The sequence below is a fragment of the Mus pahari genome, chromosome 8 (assembly GCF_900095145.1).
Source record: "Mus pahari chromosome 8, PAHARI_EIJ_v1.1, whole genome shotgun sequence".
Classification (NCBI taxonomy): domain Eukaryota; kingdom Metazoa; phylum Chordata; class Mammalia; order Rodentia; family Muridae; genus Mus; species Mus pahari.
Window position 1 is genome coordinate 20,260,383 of NC_034597.1, and position 20,947 is coordinate 20,281,329.

Genomic DNA, 20,947 nt, shown 5'->3' on the forward strand with positions numbered 1-20,947 from the left:
TCATAGATGAGGATATGCATTTATAGAAGGGAATCTGAATGGCTTCTGAAGATTTGCAAAGGACACAGCAGCAACCACCAGCACACCCCAGAGCTGGTCTACTGGACACCAAGCCACATGTCCATCATAATGTGGCCACACTCTTATCCCTACTCCCATCCCCCAACCCAAGCTTTCACCATGCTGATCCTATGGGAAGACCTTTGACCTAAAACAAGTCCATTGTGAGATGAGGCAGGTATGAAGGTTTCCTATCCAAGGCAAGCTACTTTCAATATATATATAGTTATGAGTAATAAGAAAGTAATGTTATGGCTAGGGGTCATGGGTTGCCTCAACATGAGGAACTGTATTAAGAGGCCATGGCATTGGGAGGTTGAGGACTACTGCTTGTGGGTCTGGGTAAGACCTTCTTTAAATGTAAGACTGAGAGAGAGAAATGAGAAAGCCATGAGAGGGATCCTGAGGCAGAGGAAGCGCTTAAGAACAACTTCAGACTACCACCCTTAAAAGTTAGCTAATGAGTTTCCCCAGACCAAATCCCCAGGACAAAGGAAAGATCTGACCCTTTAGAACCTTCTAGAGGTGATGGGAAGTTTTACATCATGTGATTTAGTTCAACATAGCATGCATGGCAAAGAGCAGGGAGGAACCATCCACATTAGGAAGATAAATCAGGGCCTGCTGTTGGGCCACAGCACAGACAACTTAAGAATTCTCCATTCCAGAGTTTGCCTTGTTCGTGTGTGTGTGTGTGTGTGTGTGTGTGTGTGTGTGTGTGTGTGTGTGTGTATATCAGGTTTGTTAACAGACTTTTTAAGATGACCAGCTAAGTCAAAGCAGTTTAACATAAAGCATTACTCAGGCATGACAATCTATGGACTGGACTTCAGGATCATCACTGGGATTCTTCCCTTAGGGTTGCAGGTAACCCATGTCCTTCTGGGAACCTCCTCTATTCTTTAGCAACTTTCACAAAGTTCTGACCAGCTCTTGGGAATCTGAATTCACCCTTGTTAAAATAGATACTTGTACTTAAACACCACATGAAATAATAGGCATCTCAACTATTAGAATTAAACACCAACCCCATCATCACCCCACTGCTCATACTTCCAAAGGTTAAGTTTCTAGGTAATCTTGTCTCAAGGAAGAGCTCTCTGTGCGAGAGATACAAACACGTATCTTTTCTATAGTCTATCTATTAGAAGACTTCCTAGTTATTGAACATTAACTAAATATAAGGCCAGATGAAGCCTCTTATATAATTATACCCTGTCATAGCCACATAAAGCCTGTAGACACCTTAGCATTTTTATTTTATAGACCAGTGCACCACAGTGAAGTGTGTGTGTGTGTGTGTGTGTGTGTGTGTGTGTGTGTGTGTGTGTGTGTAAAGTGTCAAGGGGAGAGATCTTCTTAAAAAAGCATACAGTTCTTGCCAATAGGGTTATCATGAAGTTTTTCATAGAGATTGAGCTTTACTCTTAGTAGCCAAGTATTGTAAGTCAAAAATGTCTGGACATAATGTATCACCTTGGGCTTTGCTCCTGGTAGTCATGGCAACTAGAGCCCATGAACACAGTGCTAGTCAGGTCTATGGTAATGGTTGACTGACACTTTCCAGTGAGCAGAAGAAGGGAGGGGAGGGAGATTTACATCCAAGAGTCTCACTCTCCAACATTGTAAGTAGTCTTAGGAGATGCTACATTATGTTAGAAGTGAAAGGTTGATTACACACAGGAGACTATGATACAGCTTCTATGAGGTTGCTGCCATGATGGGTTTAGACTTTGCTGCTAGTTGGGGTTGTTCACATTCCTGTAAGTAACCAATCATCTGTGTGCTATAAGCAGCGAATTCACTAGTCTTACTAAGTTGGACTTGGGTAAAATTGCACTTTGGTCTGTCTGTCAGTGGTGCCTGTCTGGGGCATATGACATTTGTTTGCATCTATCTCACTAGGAAAAATAAAAGCAAGAGTAAACATTGCTGTTGAGATGAGGCCTCATAGACCATGACCGGAAAGCGTCTGAATGATGCCAACTGGGCTGTTTTACCCAGCTTCAGGATCAACAGAGCAGACTTTTTGTACCTCAAGCACTGAACTTTGCAGGACGAAGCAGGCAGCGTCACTCCTGTGGGCCTCAGCTCTCTGCTTGGTTAAAATGGAGATGAAGTGGGAGAATGGGAATCGAGGCTACTGAGAGTGGGAGAATCAGTCATCTCCAGGGATGATAGTCCATGTTTGTTACGCATTCCTCAAGACAGCCTGGCATACATACACACAAGGGGCTGGAGAGATGGCTCCATATTTAAGAGCACTGGGATGGTCCAAATGGTCCAGAGGTCCATATGGGATTGGATTCCCTCTTGGTGTACATGAAGACAATACACTAAATGATTCAGGAGGGAGGGAGGGAGGGAGGGAGGGAGAGAGAGAGAGAGAGAGAGAGAGAGAGAGAGAGAGAGAGAACTAAAGAAGAAGGTTATGCATTTAAGTGTGAGTAGGGAAGTAGGGAGACATGGCAGGAGTTGGAAGGGGGAGGGAAGAGCAGAAATCATGTGAATATAGTTCATGGGTAGGAAATTATTTTTTAAAAAATTACAAAGAAATCGTGGAAGAAAAAGAAATGTAGGGACAGATATAATCAATCCTCTTAACAAAAGAAATGAAACAGGCATTCCAGAAATAATCCTCGTCTCTCCAAGTCCTCAGATGCTGAGAGCTCCAAAAGTGAGCAAGGTCCTGGGCTGATCACTTCCCAAACAGAACCAGGAAGGAGATACACACTTTATTTTCTAATGATCTTACAGTCCTGCTTCCTTCTTCCTCTGGCCATCAGAGAATGCCTCTGATGCTCCTCTGTCCCCAGCGAGTTCGCTCATCTGGCACCCCACCCACCCACTTCCCCTTCAAAGGCACTTTATTAATAGTGAGGGATCATTGTGCTTGGAAGGTGCCTGGTGTGTCTTTCTAGGCATGAAGCACATCTAGAAACTGATGCCTTCATCCAGCCTTGATTTTCAAAGAGTTTTCTTGTCAAAGTCAAAATCCGTTCCTCGAGACTGTGGGTGTGGAGGTTGCCTGAAGGAGCGAAAATTCAACATCTGCTTCAAAATAAAGTGAACTCCTTTAGGGCATGTTTGTAAATACTTAAGACCCAAAGATTTGAGAGACTGGGGCAAGAGGATTGTGAGTTTAAGGCCAGCCTGAGCTACATTGCAGGACCATGTCTCAAAATTTTTTTCTTTAATGAATTCCCTTCTTGAGTATACAGAATGTCCCTTATAAAAGTGGCTTGTGCCTACTAGAAATTGCTTCTCCATTCAGTGTGCTGCATTTGAAGTACCACTGAGGCTTTGATCCCCTGGGTTCCTTTAACACATCAGATGGGTCTTAATACCCATAGGAATATGTCAACTCTTTCCAAGTTAAACAAATGGGGGCAAGCTGGAGAGGTAGCAAACACACATCTATAGGGTTCTGGCGACTCACTAAGCCACTTCAGGTGCAGTCGTGGGCAGGGGAGGGGAGAGAACACAGACTGCTCTTTGAGGGAGGGATGGTGGGGGTCATGGTACACGCCACCACCCGGATGCAGACAATGCACCGCAGAAAAGCAACTTGCAAACCTCAGTTGTGTGGAGACAGAGCCGTGCCCTCCATCCCACATGCAAATAAACATTCTAAAAATATTCCCTGGCTCTGCTGGCCTCCTACCCTCCGGCATGGAAGAGGAAAGCCTCCTTGTGTTGTGAGCCCAGCCAAATGTACATGTGTTCCCACCCTGCTTTCCCACACGCTAAGAAACTTACAAATGGGAAACTGTTCGCCAGGCTAATTCCTATCAGGTACAGACCTGCCCCATCATTACAGACATGAACCCCTTTTATTTTGCACGGTGGACTCGGGAGAGAAAACAGTAATTTCCATCATTTCCTGTATTAAACCCTCTCCAAACATAGCTTATCAAAGAGCGAGGAAAGGCGGGAACACCTACACGACACTGTCCACACTATCCAGCTTCTCAAGGCTGTAATCACCTGGAAATTAGAGTGCTCCTTCATCTTGTGAGCATCTAAGGAAGGGGATCAGTGATGCTTCTGGACCAGAGAAGAGCATCACTGAACTGAGTGTGACTGGGAGAAAGGCCATCAGAGTGGTTTGGATTTTCATTTATCTTTTTTGTTTGTTTGCTTTCTTTCTTTCTTTCTTTCTTTCTTTCTTTTTTTTTTTTTTTTTTTTTTTTTTTTTTTTTTTTTTTTTTTTAGCTAGGGTCTCACACTGTATTCCATGTTGGACTGAAACTCACCATGTAGCCGAGGCCAGGCTTTGGACACAGCAATCCTCATGTTTCTGTCTCCCCACTTCTGGGTTTGCAGGTGAGATTCACTTATGTGCCTAGTCTTTAACCTTATTTTATCATAACTTTTGACTAGATCCTTATAGCAATATTTTCAACATCAAAACTCCTAAGACAAGCATTTGCCTCTCTTCTTCTTTGTGAATACTTAAAGCCAAAGCATTTTTAGTAACCACGAATATACAGCTCTAATTACACTGGTCATTGTAAGAGCAAGCATTGACTTATTCCAGCTTGCCCCCCGCCCCCGACTCTGGTAGTAAAAAGGAAAGCAGACTTATATTAGGGGGCAGAGACTTGACATATGGCAAATTGTTCAAACAAACAAACAAACAAACAAACAAACAAACAAAGGTTTGGATTTGATGTAGCCGTGGTTTTCCTCTTTCGTGATAGAATGACCCCATTTTTTAGGAGCTAGAACTTGCTACCATCTACTTGCTGAGATGCAAAAGAGGAGTCACAAGAAGACATGGGGCTGGGGGGGCTGCCATTCTTCGGTGGCTACTTGAGTGAGTGTAGCAGGGGAAAATTCAAAGAGAGGAATCCCTTTGGTTCTCCAATTCCAAGTCACAGGGAACAGCAAGGGACACTATGAGGGAACAAAGATGCAGTGTCCCTGTGATGGCTATTCCTGTCCTCTTGTAAACAGAATCTTAGGGAATAGTTCTTTTTTTTTTTTTTTTTTTTTTTTTTGACTAGGGTCATTCAGGTGGGAGGACCCACACTAACTGTAGGGAGCACCATCCCATGGGCTAGAATCCCACGCTACAAAAACACTGCAAACTGAACACCAACATCCACCTCTCCCTGCTACCTAGTTGTGGACACAGTGTGACCAGTTGTCCCACACTCCTGCTGCCATGCCTCCCCCTCCACACTGTGAGCCCAAATCAACCATTTCTTCCCTAAGTTTCTTTGACCAGGTATGTTGTCTCACCAATGAGGAAAGTCAGAAATCCAGCCCCTGTTACCATAGAGGGACCGCCAGTGCTATTCTTCCTGCAGAGTTTCTGTTCTTAAAATTAAGGTCAGTCCCCTTGGGAAGCCTACTGACTCTGTGATAGGCAAACAAATCACATCACATGTAGCTGCGAGTTTTACATAAAATTGGGGACAGATCTTTGGCAAGGCTCTTTAGAACAAAAGATATAAAATATTTCAACCAATTAGTGTAGGCTTCCAAATTAAGTGGTTAAAACTGTTACATTTTAACACCTACAAATTACGACGTTATTCATGACACCAGCGTTCTCCCACTGGCAAACTCTGTGTCTAATTTGGTTAATGAAGTATTTGAACATGACTGACTTGTGTGTAGCTTCAAGTTCAGAAATCCAAAGTTTTCTAAACTGAGAGCTGTTGAGTAGACCCAGAAAAGGGCAAGAAACCAAGAGCTACTGAGACCTAGTGAGATCTCTTTGCAGTGAAGTACCCCCATCTCCTCTTCCTGACTAGAATGGAGCTCGACCCTACACTGGGAACTGGGGAAGAGGAGCCCTGCATCCCTGTCAACACAGAGCTTGGGGTGGACTGTGCTCTGTTTTTTTTTTTTTTTAAATCTCTCTAAGTACAAAGCCTTTGCTCATTGCTAAACACTGTGCTAAGAATGAGGGCCACATACTATTTTTTTAAAGTGTATTAGGGGGATCTATCTGTGAGGATGCATGTGTTCGGAGGCTGGAGAATAATCTTGGGTCATCCTTTGAAATGGTGCTTAACTCCTTTGAGACAGGGCTCTTCATTGACCTGGTATTTACGAATTTAGATAGGCTGGCTGGCCAGCAAGGCCCGGGGATCTCTTGTCTACCTCCCAAGTGCTGGCATTATTATTATTATAAGTGTACGCTAACACATCCTGCTATCTTCCTCTTCTTCCTCCCCCTCTTCTTCTTCATCGCCCCCCCCCACACCTTTTTAATGTGGGTCACTGGGATAAAATGTGGGTTCTTAGACTTACAGGGCAAGTGGTTTACCAACTAAGCAACTCCCTCAGCCTCATACACCTTAAAAAACAAACAACAAACAAACTATCATTGCCCGTGCAGAGGTGAGCAAACAGAACATTTAAATAACTGGTTCAGGTCCTTGTGCTGTTAGGTGGCCCAGCCTACAGTCCAGCCCCAGAGCTCACCCTCTGGGCACTGATTTTAGGGAAACGTTCTGCTCTCCCTTTTGGCAATGTGTCCATTTTACAGGTGACTTGTAGAAGGCATGCTTGTCAGGAACACCTGCAAAGTCTTCTGGGAAAGTCTGAGCACACAGGGTAAACCGCCCACCCAGTTTGAAATCTCGATGGGAAACTGGAGTCCTCTCTAAGAACTTAGCATCCCTGAACTGAGGTCCTCTGAACTGTAGCCCATGGAGCATGTCAACACAGCTTCGAGACCAATTACTTTCCTTCAGTCTAGGGGATAAATGAAAGGCACTCGGGGAGGGGCGATGAGAGAGGAGAGTGGAGCCGAGGCTTTGGGAGCTCACAGGAAGATGAGCACATCTCTGAACAGATCCCAAAGTGAAAATGACGGCAGTAGAGTTTTTATGAAAAGCGATGAGTGGTGTTAGCAAGAGGAAAATCACAGGCTAAAAAACAAAAGAAAGAAAGAAAGAAAGAAAGAAAGAAAGAAAGAAAGAAAGAAAGAAAGAAAGAAAGAAAGAAAGAAAGAAAGAAAGCCGCTTTTCCTTAGGAATTAGTAGCTTACCAGCATTGAAACAGAACAAGGCATCCAAACCTCTAAATGTGACATGTACTTAAGGTTTTATTTCTGATTAATTACTTTCAGCAAGATCCAGGCATTTACAACTGGTTCTTCTTCCAGGGAAACCTCTGTGGACCAGCTCATTTCCTTAGCCAAGAAGGTAGGGTTATCAAGAGGTAAGGAAATGTTCTGGAAAATTCATAAAACTTCACACTCTTTTTAGACATTCACTTCTTCGAACTTGTCGACAGTAACAAATGCCCAGAAAATATGGGCCGAGTTGTTTTCGATTGCTGTTTGAGTAACAGATTAATTTAATAATCAGTGGGATATTGAATGACGAAAATTATTGCTTACGGCATCCAAACCACCGACCCTAATGACATTCTTATGTAAATTCTTATTTTCTTTTAGGCTCCTGCATTCTTAATAAACCCTATATTTTTGTAAATCCTTTTTTAAAAAATATTGCATACTGTCTCTCTGTGCTATAATATATAATATATCTGTCTGTGTTAAAGGCAGATAAATGTCCACTTTTGGAGTTGCCAATTTGAAGGTTTCTATTTACAGAGAATGAGTCACTCCTGGAGAGATGCTCCATGTTGGACCATCTTGTGATACAGGAAACTGAACATAGAAATGGGAGTCTAGCACAGTTCTTCTTCCTTGAAGAACAAAACCAAACTCACACTGTGGCTACAACCACCTGTCACGGATCTCTGAGCCCCACCCAGCAAACAGCTCCAGCCCAGGGTCATCTGATCCCCTTTAAAGGATGGGAGATTGTTAATGACACACCAGGAGCAAACTGGCAGCTCATGCCTGTTCCCATGAGAGGAGCAGGATTCTTGGGAACTGTGACTCTATGGCTGGCCATTGCTTGTGGAAGAAAGTAATCATTGCCTTGCGACCAGTTGGTGATGGATGCTGTTCTCTGTGTTCCATTGCGGAAGGAAGGCGAGATGTTTTTCTACGAAAAAGATCTTAGTGCATAATTTCTGAAATACTATAATTTTAACCAAACTCAGTTTCCAGCTTACTTCTGGCCAAATGCTACAGTTGTGTTAGTTTTGAATGGAATTGCTCCTGACCTGAAGTTACCTGTAAAGTTGATCAAAATTCAGCAATAACCCTTGATAACTTCACCTGAAAATACTCACTTCAGTCAAAATGTAACAGTTTTCTCTACTAATTCCACATAAAGAACATCATGGGCAGACACGGCTTTCTTACTGCCACTGCGCTGGACACTAGACTGAGCGATCTGTGAGCCAGGAAGGAAGGGTAGGGGCCAAAAATTACATAACATGACTTCCTTCCTTAACAGCCTGAATTCCAGGAATGGATGCTCACATGGAGGGATAAACAACATCTTTATACATACTTCTATTAAGATCATGGACATGTTCTAATAAATTGCATTTTATATAACAGAACTAGAAAAGATGGGAAGGGATCTGCACACAGTAATGGAGCATGGAGCTCAGTTTGTCAACAGAAACCCTCCCCTCAGTCTCTTTATGATGCTGCATCACACTGCGTTCATACACACACACACACACACACACACACACACACACACACACAACTGTTGTGCTCCTGGGTGTTAGTTTCCCTTTAACCACTCACATCCAAACTGCCTGGTGACTTGTCTGCAAAGCCCACCATCATGGATGCTTCCTTCATCCTTGCTTCTCAGGCACAGTCCAGTGTGTGGGATGTAACAGACAGCCAAACAATATTTACTGAAGTCATGCGCTAGCTTTAATTTTCTTCTGCAGTTCATTTTCTCTTTGGAGAGAAGTCATTAGGAACAAATTTCAGGGCATGAAGCTCCTTATCTTATTAACTCCTCCATCATCTCACAGGTTAAGGGTGCAGAAACCATCAATGAGCACAGAAATCCAGACAGTGGTGGTCCCATGGGAAGTGGACATTATGCCAAACAGGGGATATACTGAGGGGCTGCTGGAGAGCTGCTGCTGTTCTCTGAAGTCTTCTAACATTCAGTAAGGGTGGATTTGTATGGCAAAAAAATGAAGAGTAGTATACGACTGTTTTTAATGAAATGTTGACCACCCATACCCCAAGCCTATACCTGAAATCTTAGGATTTGCAGATATTTCTCTGTAAACCATGCTTCAATCAAAAACTTACTCAAAAACTAAAGGAAAAGCAGAAGGCCCTTCCATCTATACTCCTGAGCACTTCAATGCCTCACCCCCTTACTCTTCCAGCTCAGAAGGGCTTCAAGATCTGAAACCAAGTAGAGATGGCTCTCCATACAAGGCCAACCTCAGGTGTGTCCATCCCACGAATTCTCCATGGCAACAACCTAATCTCTGGACCACAGGAGAATGCCATGGTCTCCCATGTAGCACAGTGGTAGGTGAACATTTCTTTATTCTGAGACTTTTAGGTAATTTTAATCCAACAGCACCGTTGGTCCCTCACTTTGAGGCATTAAGGGGAATGCTGCTTTTTTCACCAATCTCCTGCCTTGGATTTCCTTCTGTTTGCTCAAGTATGATGGCCATAAGAACTAGAACATATGTATGATTGCCAAGACATGAGGGTGACCTTGAGGAGTTTGCAATCTTGATACCTGGGGTTTTTGTGTCCCTTTGGTCTGTAAGATTGCTAAATTGGTGATATACACTTCCCCAGAACACAAAGTCATGGTTTTTCAGTAACTTCTAAGGTGTGCTATTAAAATCTGACATGTAGTTTCTGTTTCTGTAGGGACAAGAGTAATATTAGACTAGGGACAGGAATATTCATATTTCTCCAGAACGTTTTTCAGGGTTCAAACTTAGTGACTGTGTGGTATGAAACATCTCAGCCATTTGTGGCACTTAACAAAATACCTTAGTAAGTACCTTAAGTAAAACAAAATTGATTGCTGTTTATCACCAGCAGACTGACTTTGCAAAGAGAGCTTACCCTCTGCTCAAAGATGGGGTAGTGATGCAGACAGGCTTCCTCGGGCTTCTCTTATAAGGGCACTAATTTCACTGGGGGGTGGGGGGTGGGCAGTGCAGCCCTCTGGTCCTAATCAATGCTTAAAGGACACCACATACTGATATGACATTGGGAAACTGCTTCTGACATATGACTTTGGGGACAGAGGACACACATGCAAGTATTCCAGACCACTATCCATGCATGCAATGTGGCCACTTACTGAGTATTAGTTTGTTCTAAGCATAGTGCTAAATCCATAACATAATTTTTCTCACTTGGTTCTTGCAGCGAGTCCATGATAAGCTTAAGCTTACTATTATTTTCCCACAAATGACTCAAGAAAGAGAAAGTCATCCACAAGTTTGAGTTTTCTTGCCCATTATCACAAGGAAATTAAGAAGGCAAGGGATCACATCTTGAACTTTGTACTTCCAAGGCCTCCTGTGCTACACCACTACACAGACTCAGCCCTTTCTTATGCTGGCCTTAGAATGTCCCCAGTCAGAAGAAAAACCTGGGGACATGATAGATTGGGCAAATATCAAAGCCATCCTGCCATAAACACTCTGACTACGAGAGTGCTTATGGGAGGAGGGAAGCCAAGCCAGGCTGCACAACTGTGTAAGTATAAGGAGCTGATCATCTGCCCCACACCAGGGCTCTGAGTAGGAAAAACGGCAGCCCCCCCCCCCTGAGAAGTCAAACTTCCAGCTGAAAGTGAATTGTGCTTGAGGAAAATATTTACCATAATTATATGGTGATGAAGCCCCTACATAGGAAGACCTACATCACAATTATTCCCAGGCAGTCAATACCAATAAGATAGAGGAGAGGAGCCCAGAGGCACAGCTACCACAGAAACATGAGCCCAGTGCTAGTGCCACAGAATAGTAATTAATATGCAAGACAAGTTCAGAGTTTAAAGAGTTGTAACAGAATACACAAGTAAAGAATTTACCATCGAAGAAAGCATGCACAAGAACAAAGCTGGTCAGTAGCTCTCCAAGGGCAGTGACTAGAACACTCTTAAAAAGTTCACCATTTAGCACAGAGAACCTAACAAAGGCTGTACGGAAGAAATAACTATGTTTAAAAGAAGCAAATTAATCTTCTAGAAAGTCATGCATATTAAGAACAGGGTGGGCATTTTAAGCAGCAGACCAAAAGAAAGCCGAGTTAAAAAAATTCACAAAGGATAAATCAAGTAAGCAAAAAGGATGAACTGATATTGAAAAATACCTCAATGATACTTCAGAACAGGCTAGAGGAGGGACTCTGTGAAAGTCATTGAAAAGGAGGAGGGGGAAAACTACCTACTAAAGCCCAGAGCTGAGATACAGGGGTCAGTGGAAAGCATCCTTACTTAGAGTCTGTGGCCTTGGCCTGTATGACAGTGTTCATGCTATATCCAGGAGGACTTTAAACAAAGCATGGGAGGATGTGTCACTCCTACACCATTCCTAACAACCAAAAATAAAAATGGCACTCCTAAAGCAACCAAGGTCAAAGAGACAGTGGCAGAGGTAACCAGTGACAGCCTATATTAAATCAAATAGTTACTACATTAAAAATATAGAATGTGGGAGCTGTATAGATGAGCCAGGAGAAGTCTCTTAAGTTTTTATTTGCTCATGAGCAAGGAAGAGGCTCTAACTAATCAGGGCACATCCGCAGAGAAAGGGTAGTCACTGGAAGGATGCAGGGTATACCCGTGTACTCACAGGGGACAGCTGGATACAGAAAATTCAAAAAAATAATAAAAGTAAAAATTAACAATAAAACTGGGAAAAGAAAACCATCCCAAATGATGATAGGAATAAACCCCAGCTCTTCAGAAACCCCAAAGTATCGTCCAAGAGTCAATCTAGCAGAGGATACAGTCAATGAAAATGTTGAGTCCAGTTGTATCCTAGGTACAGAGCAAAATCCTAGTGTGAAAAGGACACCAGCAGAACTGAGAAATGAAGGGACTGGGGACATGGCCTTAGGCAACACTCCCTGAATGGGCAGCTTGACCTGTGTGGTAAGCAGAATGATGCTGAGATGTGAGGTATTTATGGATAATGATGCCTTGTATATAGATTGGGAAAAAGGAATGACTGGTGAAGAAGCAAGCTCGACCTAAACAAGGATTTCCATGGCAACACAACTTCAGACTCTAGATCGTCAGATGAACTGAATGAGAGGTTAAAAACCCCTAAGAGATTACATGACATCTGTAATAAAAACTCATATACACAATAGAAAAAAATGAGCAGAGGTTTGAAGTACACTGATCACATTTGGTCCAATTGGTAAATAATGATCTTTCTATAAAGATATTTGAAAATATCTTACTTTCAAAGCACATGAACAAATACTACAGTAACCAATTTTGCACATGTACAAAAAAGAACATTGTGTGGGCTATAACACCACTCAATTAGACACCAATAATAAGCAAGAAGACACTCAAATCCATCTATTATAAAATCCCAATCACCATTTGAATATGTGCAGATACAAATGGCTTCACGTTAGAAAACCTTTACAATCTAAATTTGAAATCCTGGACATTACATTGATGGAGATGTACTGGGAAGGAGTGAGAAAAGCATAGCACACAGGAAAAGGCCGAGCACTAAACACAAGATACTTAAAGACTAAAAACAGAGTAAACTCAAAACAGAGCAAAGACAAGCAACACATCCCCGGAAGTCTAAAGAGCACGTGATGACAGAGAAGAAGAAATCGGCAGAGACAGAGATGCAGGGGACAGAGAATCTAAAACTCACAGGGTAAAAGGGAGCATTGTATTGCATATCTTTCATAAAAAGTCAGAAGCGAGAACTTTGAATATCTCTAACATTAAGAAATGATAAATACTTGAGGAGATATATCCATCTTAATCCAAATACTTATACAACGAATCTCAAAACATCACATGGTACCCCATAAATAGGCATACTTTTAAATATACCAGATAACTTTTATAAATGAAAGGAAAAGAGACAAAAGTAACAAATATGTTAACATTTTAAATAAAACACCATTTATGAGTGAATTCAATAAACTTGGAAATGAGATGAAATAGATACTGTCAAAGAAATATAATTGCTAAGTCAATTCAAAAATAAGAGACTGAAAAGAAAATGATATGTACATATGAAAATGTCATAACAGAACCCATGAATTTGTATATTAACTTAAAAATAATAAAATGAAAGGTTTATAAAAGGAGAAATAGACAATCCAGAGAGATCTATACACAAAAGAAGTGACCTAAGAAGTTGTACATGCTTACCCCACATATCCCATCAGCTACTGGAAGCTGTATGCATGTTTACCAAATTCATGAGAAACATATATTCAACTCAGAAGAAGTGCTACAAATAGTAGAGAAAAGGCTGGAAATCCCTTGTGTAATTTTGCGCAAACAATTTAACAGCAAAGCCAAATGGTAATAAAGGAAAGAAAATTCTAGCCACTCTTATTTTTGACCACAGATATAAGTCGAATAAGTCAAGTAAGTTGAATGAATGAACTTAGCAATATGTTTTAGATTGAGTGTTTTGTTTTGTTTTGTTTTGTTTTCTTGGTAGTAAGTGGCAATGGCAGTTTTATTTGGAGAAATAAAGTATGATTTTTCACTTTAAATAAGGTCTGTGTTATGAAGGTACAGCACACCCACATTCACACACAGAACCATGTGCTTAAAGCCTGGGATACTGTGTAAGAGATGCATCATTTGGTGAGGTTGTCACTGTGTGAATATCACCAAGTAGAAGCAAACTAAGATGCTTTGATCTCACTAATCAGTATAATCTTATGGGTCCACGTTAACATAAGGTGGCCATTATCAGTCAAGATGTCATAATGGAGCACATGACTATACACATGTACAATGCCTGTGTGTATGACTGCAATACATATCACTATCTTAAATATACATATTTCAAATAAAAATAAATAAATCATCAGAAAACATAGGAATAAATTACCTAAATAGTATAAATATGTTAAATACAACCAATTATCTATCCAGGTATCAAACAATAATGACATCAACAGAAACTCTTTGATGTTTCCTTAGTCTAGCAAGTACTGACCTATGATAAACCCTTAGTAATTCTAAGCAGGGACAATACCAATAGTTATACAAATGCTTCCACACTGTGTATATGTATGTGTATGTGTGTGTGTGTGTGTGTGTGTGTGTGTATATATATATATATATATATATATATATATATATATCATAACATATATATATATATATATATATATATGTTAAATATTTACTATCTTCAATAAGGAGGGCTGATGTATAGAAGGTAGAAAAAGAGAGTAGGGGCATATTGCCAGAATTCATTATTCATAAATTCATTATTCATATGTATGAAACTGTCAAAGAATATTTTTTAAGTAATATGGATTTAAACTTCAGAACACTTTCTATTTCTCAGATATTATGACATTTAACAAGGAATATCAGAATATTCTGGAATCATTCTCTGTAACAGGAAATGTTCATGCCTATCATTTCTTTTAAAATAATTAAAACAAGGGGTTTGAAAAACTGGCTAACATGAAATTTTTCACATTTTTTATATTCTATAATAAAATCTAATAAATATATTTAACACAATATTGTTAAACAGGGTTAATAGAAAATTCTATTCTATAGTATCTAGTGGCACAAATCACAACACAATAATTATGGAGAACAGACACTTTTTATAAATTGTAAAATATCCTATGCAGAAAGTTCAGGAAATCCATGTAAGAACTATTAGGTCTAATGCACACAGAGCAATCTTGTCTATAAAATAATCAATAAACAGAAACCAGCATTACTGTCATGTATTCCTATTATCCTCAAGTATTACCTTATACACTAGAAAAGTAGTTCTAGGTGTGTTCTTCTTACTAAAGCAAGAAAAACTACAAGTAAGCTAGGTAAAATTCTGATATTATTTATACCTACTTTAAGAGACATGGAAAAGGCATACGAATAAGGAGATAGATATGTTTAATTTATGATTAGGGAGGTCAGATATCCTAAAAATTTTCATCCTCTTCAAATTGACTGTAGCTTGCAGAAATGTTCATGAAAACATGTTAGGACTTCCCCCAAATAGCAACATATTGGACTAAATTCTTCTATACTCCAGGCAGTATAGTTTTACATTCTGAATGTTTCCCGATCTTAAAAGAATACCAAAACCAAGGGTTGGTTTTTTTTGTTTTTTGTTTTTTTTTCCCCAGCTGATAAAATTATACTCTCACACCAGAGGGCAGCCATGTTTCCTGGCTCTCAGTGCAATTGTGTGTAGTCTGTGCTCCAGTCTCATGGGCCCTTGGGGAAAGCTCTACAGTCAATAGAAAGGTGAATGCAGTGGGCTGCTGGGGCTGGGGGTGGCTTACTTGGAGCAGTCTTCACAAGCAATGTTCCCTGTGGTCTCCTTGATGGTGCGTTCGGAAACAAAGGCTGGGTATTCAGTATCACAAGGTTCCAGAGTCTGTTTCAGTTTCTGGGCTGCAGGGAAAAGAGGGCAGAAAATAAGGAAAGCTTGGTGTTCGGGCTCACAGCCGTGCCTGGCGACCCACCCAGCTCAGATGCAGTTCTCCTTTAAGAAGCCCTGCGATTTTTCTAGGCACAGCACAATGCATTATTTTCTAATTAGTTCGGCGATTTCATCTGCCAAGCAACTCTGTAAGCTATAATTCCTGAAGCAGTTGTGTTGGCTTGATCAGCTATCATTTATGCATCACAAGAATTCTACTTTCTGGGTCAACTTCAGCCAAGGGGTCTCTGACCTCAGACACACAGAAACTTAGCAGCTATACATCTGGGAATCTGAACACACACATAAAAATGTAAGGTGTACCATATTACCATACTATTGAGGGCAAGACAAATGTCATGATACAATTGCATAGTTTTATTATTTAAAGAAAATTGAACTGTGAATGTATTTATATAGTAAAATACATAATGTCTTTGAAGTATAGCATAGACCCAACCTTATTATTATGGAGGTTCTTGGTCAAGAAGACTCTGTGTCAGTTTAAATAATGGGGACATGAGAATGAGTGCATAGTAGGCAATCTATATAGGCTGGAGGTAATTAGTTTAGATAACTTTTGCCTAGTCGTTGGGATCCGAACTCTCTCTAAGTCTCAAAATTCTTATTTGCACTGAAGTGAGCCAAGCCGTTTTCAGAGGTTGATGGGAGAAGTGAGTAGAGTACTGCTGAGTACTGAGCACGAGTGCTTAGTACATAGTGCTAAGTGTTGGGTTAATTACAACAGTGATAACAGTAACAAAACGGCGTAAGTGTCCTTGGCTTTGCAACTTTAAATGATGCCAATTAGCACAGATTAAGTGCAAAGGCTACTGTGGAAGAGAAGTCTGGAGAAGAGACCCTCCCCTCTGCTGCTCCTAGCTAGGCCTCAGCACTTCCCTCTACAAAGTAGGGGTGCTTGTGGCTCAGGCACTCTGCACTGACTAGCTGGAGGTCTACTAATCTACACCTGTATGTGGAATATCTTCAGTTTCCCCACAACCATCAGTTTTTTTGTTTTGTTTTGCCTGATATACAATTAAGCTTGTCTATAAAATTTACATTTGTAATTCTAAAATGTGATATACAGAATATAGGTTATACTCCAGGTATATAAGAATGTCAGGACCAGGGCAAATTGTCTTCCTGGCATGCTGTGGGATCTAAGAGGGTCCATGAGACCAACATCTGCAAAATACCCAATTGTGAACAGTCGGATAATTATTAGGGCATCTTTTGATGAGTATGAAGTGTCCTTCCTTATCTTTTTTGAACATCTATGCTCCAAATGCAAGGGCACTCACATTCATAAAAGAAACTTTACTAAAGCTCAATGCACAGATTGCATCTCATACAATAATAATGGGGGACTTCAACACCCCACTCTCAGCAATGAACAGATCATGGAAACAGAAACTAAACAGAGACACAGTGAAACTAAGAAAAGGTATAAGCCAAATGTATCTAACAGATATTTATAGAACATTTCATCCTAAAGCAAAAGAATATACCTTCTCAGCACCTCACAGTACCTTCTTCAAAATTGGCTGTATAATAGGTCATGAATCAGGCCTCAACAGATACAAGAAGATTGAAATAATCCCATGCATTTTATCAGATCACCACAGATTAAGGCTGGCCTTCAATAACAACAAAAACAACAGAAAGCCCACATACACACGGAAGCTGAACAACACCCTACTTAATGATAACTTGATCACTTGATCAAGGAAGAAATAAAGAAAGAAATTTAAGACTTTTAGAATTTAATGAAAATGAAGCCACAATATACCCAAACTTATGGGACACAATGAAAGCAGTGCTATGAGGAAAACTCATAGCTCTGAGTGACTCCCAAAAGAAACTGGAGAGAGCTTACACTAGCAGCTTAGCAGCACACCTGAAAGCTCTAGAACAAAAAGAAGTATATACACCCAAGAGGAGTAGACAGCAGGAAATAATCAAACTCAGGGTTGAAATCAACCAAGTAGAAACAAAAAGAACTATACAAAGAATCAACAAAACCAGGAGCTGGTTCTTTAAGAAAAAAATCTCTCTCTCTCTCTCTCTCTCTCTCTCTCTCTCTCTCTCTCTCTCTCTCTCTCTCTCTCTCTCTCTTGCTCCTTTCTTTTTTCTTTTGTTCTTTGTTTTTTAATCAAATATACTCTAACAGGAGTGAAACTGAAAAAGGAAACTGCAGTTGAGAAAATGTCTCCATCAGATTTTCTAGTAGGCAAAAGATCATTGAGTATTTTCCTGACTGACGATTTACTATTGCAAGTTCCATCCCTAACAGTTGGAATAAGAAATCAGTCTGTATAAGATAGTAATTCTGTTCCTTCATGACCTCTTCTTCAGTGCCTGCCTCCAAGTTCATGTTTGATTTCCTGTCCTGACTACCATTCATAATCTACTATAAGATATAAGATGAAATAAACTCTTTCCTCTCCAAGCAAAAGAAAATTATTAGGGCATCCATAAGCTGTGTCCAATGCATTTTACATTCTAGCACAACTGTGTCTAACATATGTGTTTTTCCACTGAGGAAACTATTTGGAGTTATAGTATACTGGAATATGTTTTTTTATTTAAAATAAAATAATTCAGAGTCTAGTTTAGCTTTTTTTCACTAGAATATGTGACTTAACTGACCTGAGGTTACCTCACAGGGCTGGACTGAGGAAGGAACATTAATGCACACACTGCTTTTCACGAGAAATCTCCCCCCCCCACACACACACACACATACACACACTCACACACATAGGACAAATGCTCTTAACTTCTGAGCAATGTCTCCATCTCGCCATCATCTCCACTTGGATAGTGTTTTTGTTTGTTTGGCTTGGTTTGGTTTTTTTGTTTGTTTGTTTGTATTTCTAAGCACATTCAACAGATAAAGCAAATGGGAGAAATTCAGTCACTAGTAACAAGTAACTGCTTGTCCCTGAGGGAGAAGGTGAGAAGTTGTTCCCTTCCCATGCCCAGAACTTCCTGGGTGCCTCTGTCTTGTAACAAGCAGAAGTACCCTTTCCTGAGAGTAGGCAGCTCTCCTTGGGCCCTTTGGATCACCTGGGTTTCCCCTTCCTCTTACCTGGAGGCGGGGCCATCTGGATTCAGTTTGGCAACACATCTTATGTTCACAGTTCTTCATAATTAATTTTCTCTGCCTGGCAAGTGATTCTACTGTCCGATTTAGGGCAGCTTCCTTTTTTCTATTTAAAGTATCTGAATCTCAAAAAGCTCATTTTTAAATGAAATAAAGATGAAATACACAATAGTGTAGATTATAAGCCGATAAGGCACGCACATGCAAGCATCATGTAAGACCTGCTAACAAACAACTCGGCTGTTAAATAACTGCTGTGTGCCAGGCACTGTTCTGCTTGGTACACGTGAATTTATTTAACAACAACAACAGCAAAAATGACAAGATTAAGAAATAAACTAGGAGGTAGGAACTTCTTTTTCTTTTAAAAAAAAAATCTCTGCTTCCTAGAGTAGGTGGAAGGGAGGAGACTGAATTAAATGGTTCAAAGTCACCCAGGGAGTAGGTGGCAGAGACAACTTTTGAACTTGGGCTTTTTTTTTTTTTTTTTTTTTTTTTGCTCCAGCATAAATATGCTTCAAGGCTTTGTGACGTCAGGTCAATGGCACAAAGCGAGCTGTCTCTGAGGCAGGTTGGGGGAGGCAACACACACACATGATTCAAATAAGCCCGGTACGTTCACCATCTCTAACTCTAATTGTCCAGGCCCTATTATAATGGAACGGGTCCAAAATGTCCATGGCAAAGCTCATTTGGCCCTGATCCTCTCTGGAGATGAAATTCTTTCTCCTTGGACAATTGTAGGGTACCCATGCTGATAGAGCGATAACCGTTGACTCTATTTACAGCACGACTGTAGACAGGCTGGAAGTTGCAATTTTACAAATTGTCCCACAAAGCCATAGCCACATTTACTCTAACTAACCTTGACCTTTCTGTCTGAAGGACGTGGAAAACACCGTCCATATCTGCCAGCCAGTACTGTTTATCTTTGGAATTTCAAACCAATAACCAAAGCTGCCAGCAATCTACTTCCTGAGCTCTGTTTTAAGTCTGGGCACTTAAAACCTCGTGATCTAACAAAAGCAAGGGAATTCAAATATGTTGATGCTGGCCTTGGTCATTTCTTCTCCCAGAAGAGATAGCTGTGGCTCAGAATCTGGACACAGTCTGCCTTAACTTCTACAAAGAGTGGTTTGTCATAATCTTATGTATGTATATATTGATTGACTGCCATGCTGGGAGTGGAATCCAAGACATGCTCTATACTAGGCAAGTGCTCTACACTATGTGGTACCCTTCTACCATCTCAGTTTACTTAAATGGAAGCAACTAAACCCTTTCAGCAGCATCTCAGGATGTGCTTCCACGTACATCTGTGAATGGAGCCTTCATCACCACACAATAAACAAAGCTCTGCTACTGCATAATTTGGCAGACAAAGACACAAAAATCTGTAAAAGATGCCTGCTCAAAGGCATGCAGCTGTGAGTGGCAGGGTCCAGGTGTGGACCTGGACAGTCTCACCCAGGAGCCACACTTGCAGATACTCTGATCTGTCTCCTATTCCAGTTACAGGGGTGTCTGAAGCTGAAGTCACCATGACCCACCACTTGCTCCCCATAGAGCATTCAAGGGGACATGCACACAATCAGATTGCTCGAATTTCCCCTTAGCAACAAATGTCCCTGATGAGAACAACCGACTTGGGTTCACAGTAATTAAGTACAGGCAATTGGGAATGGATAGATTTGCCATTTGAATAGCTTCCCTCTCCTTTTGTCCTGTGGATACATCCCCATCCATAACAGGGTGCCAGCAAGCTCCATTCTCTTTGTGAAATTTCACCCAAATGAGACCTTTGTGGTAATCAAGTAGAAGCGGCCTTCCACAGTCCCCTCATCAAGGAAATGAGGCAGATAAACAGTATAATTATGGATTCCATTTTTAGCTAAAACAAAGACGTATGTCTCAGCTCAGAGTCTTTATCTAGTGAGAGAATGGTAAATTTAGAATGAATTTCAAGTCAAGATGGTGCTCAGACCATTCCTCCCCTGCACTAAATTTGAGATTTACACAGACTTTTAACAAAATGTTCTCATGACAGCATCCCCTGGATGAATTCACATATACACATCTGTTTCAGCGTCTTCGTATACAACATAGCAAAAATCATATTAATGCCCAGTAGCGTATGTGGCAGTGGGCTGAGTAAGACAGTTTCCATGCAGGAATCCAGGTCCACATCATGCTCAAAGAAAGTCAGCTGAGGCTCTGGCTCTGGCTCTGGCGTTCTCTCTCTCTCTCTCTCTCTCTCTC

General features: G+C 40.8%; 1 protein-coding gene across 2 annotated transcripts in view; it reads right to left on the reverse strand.

The window, feature by feature from the left end:
• The window catches only part of Cacna2d3 (calcium voltage-gated channel auxiliary subunit alpha2delta 3), an 807,286-nt gene that overhangs the window by 22,546 nt on the left and 763,793 nt on the right, over positions 1-20,947 (reverse strand). For both annotated transcript variants that reach the window (XM_021202917.2, XM_029541665.1), the window contains one exon: positions 15,440-15,551. In XM_021202917.2, coding sequence (XP_021058576.1) covers positions 15,440-15,551 — 112 coding nt within the window. The remainder of the gene's footprint in view (positions 1-15,439; positions 15,552-20,947) is intronic.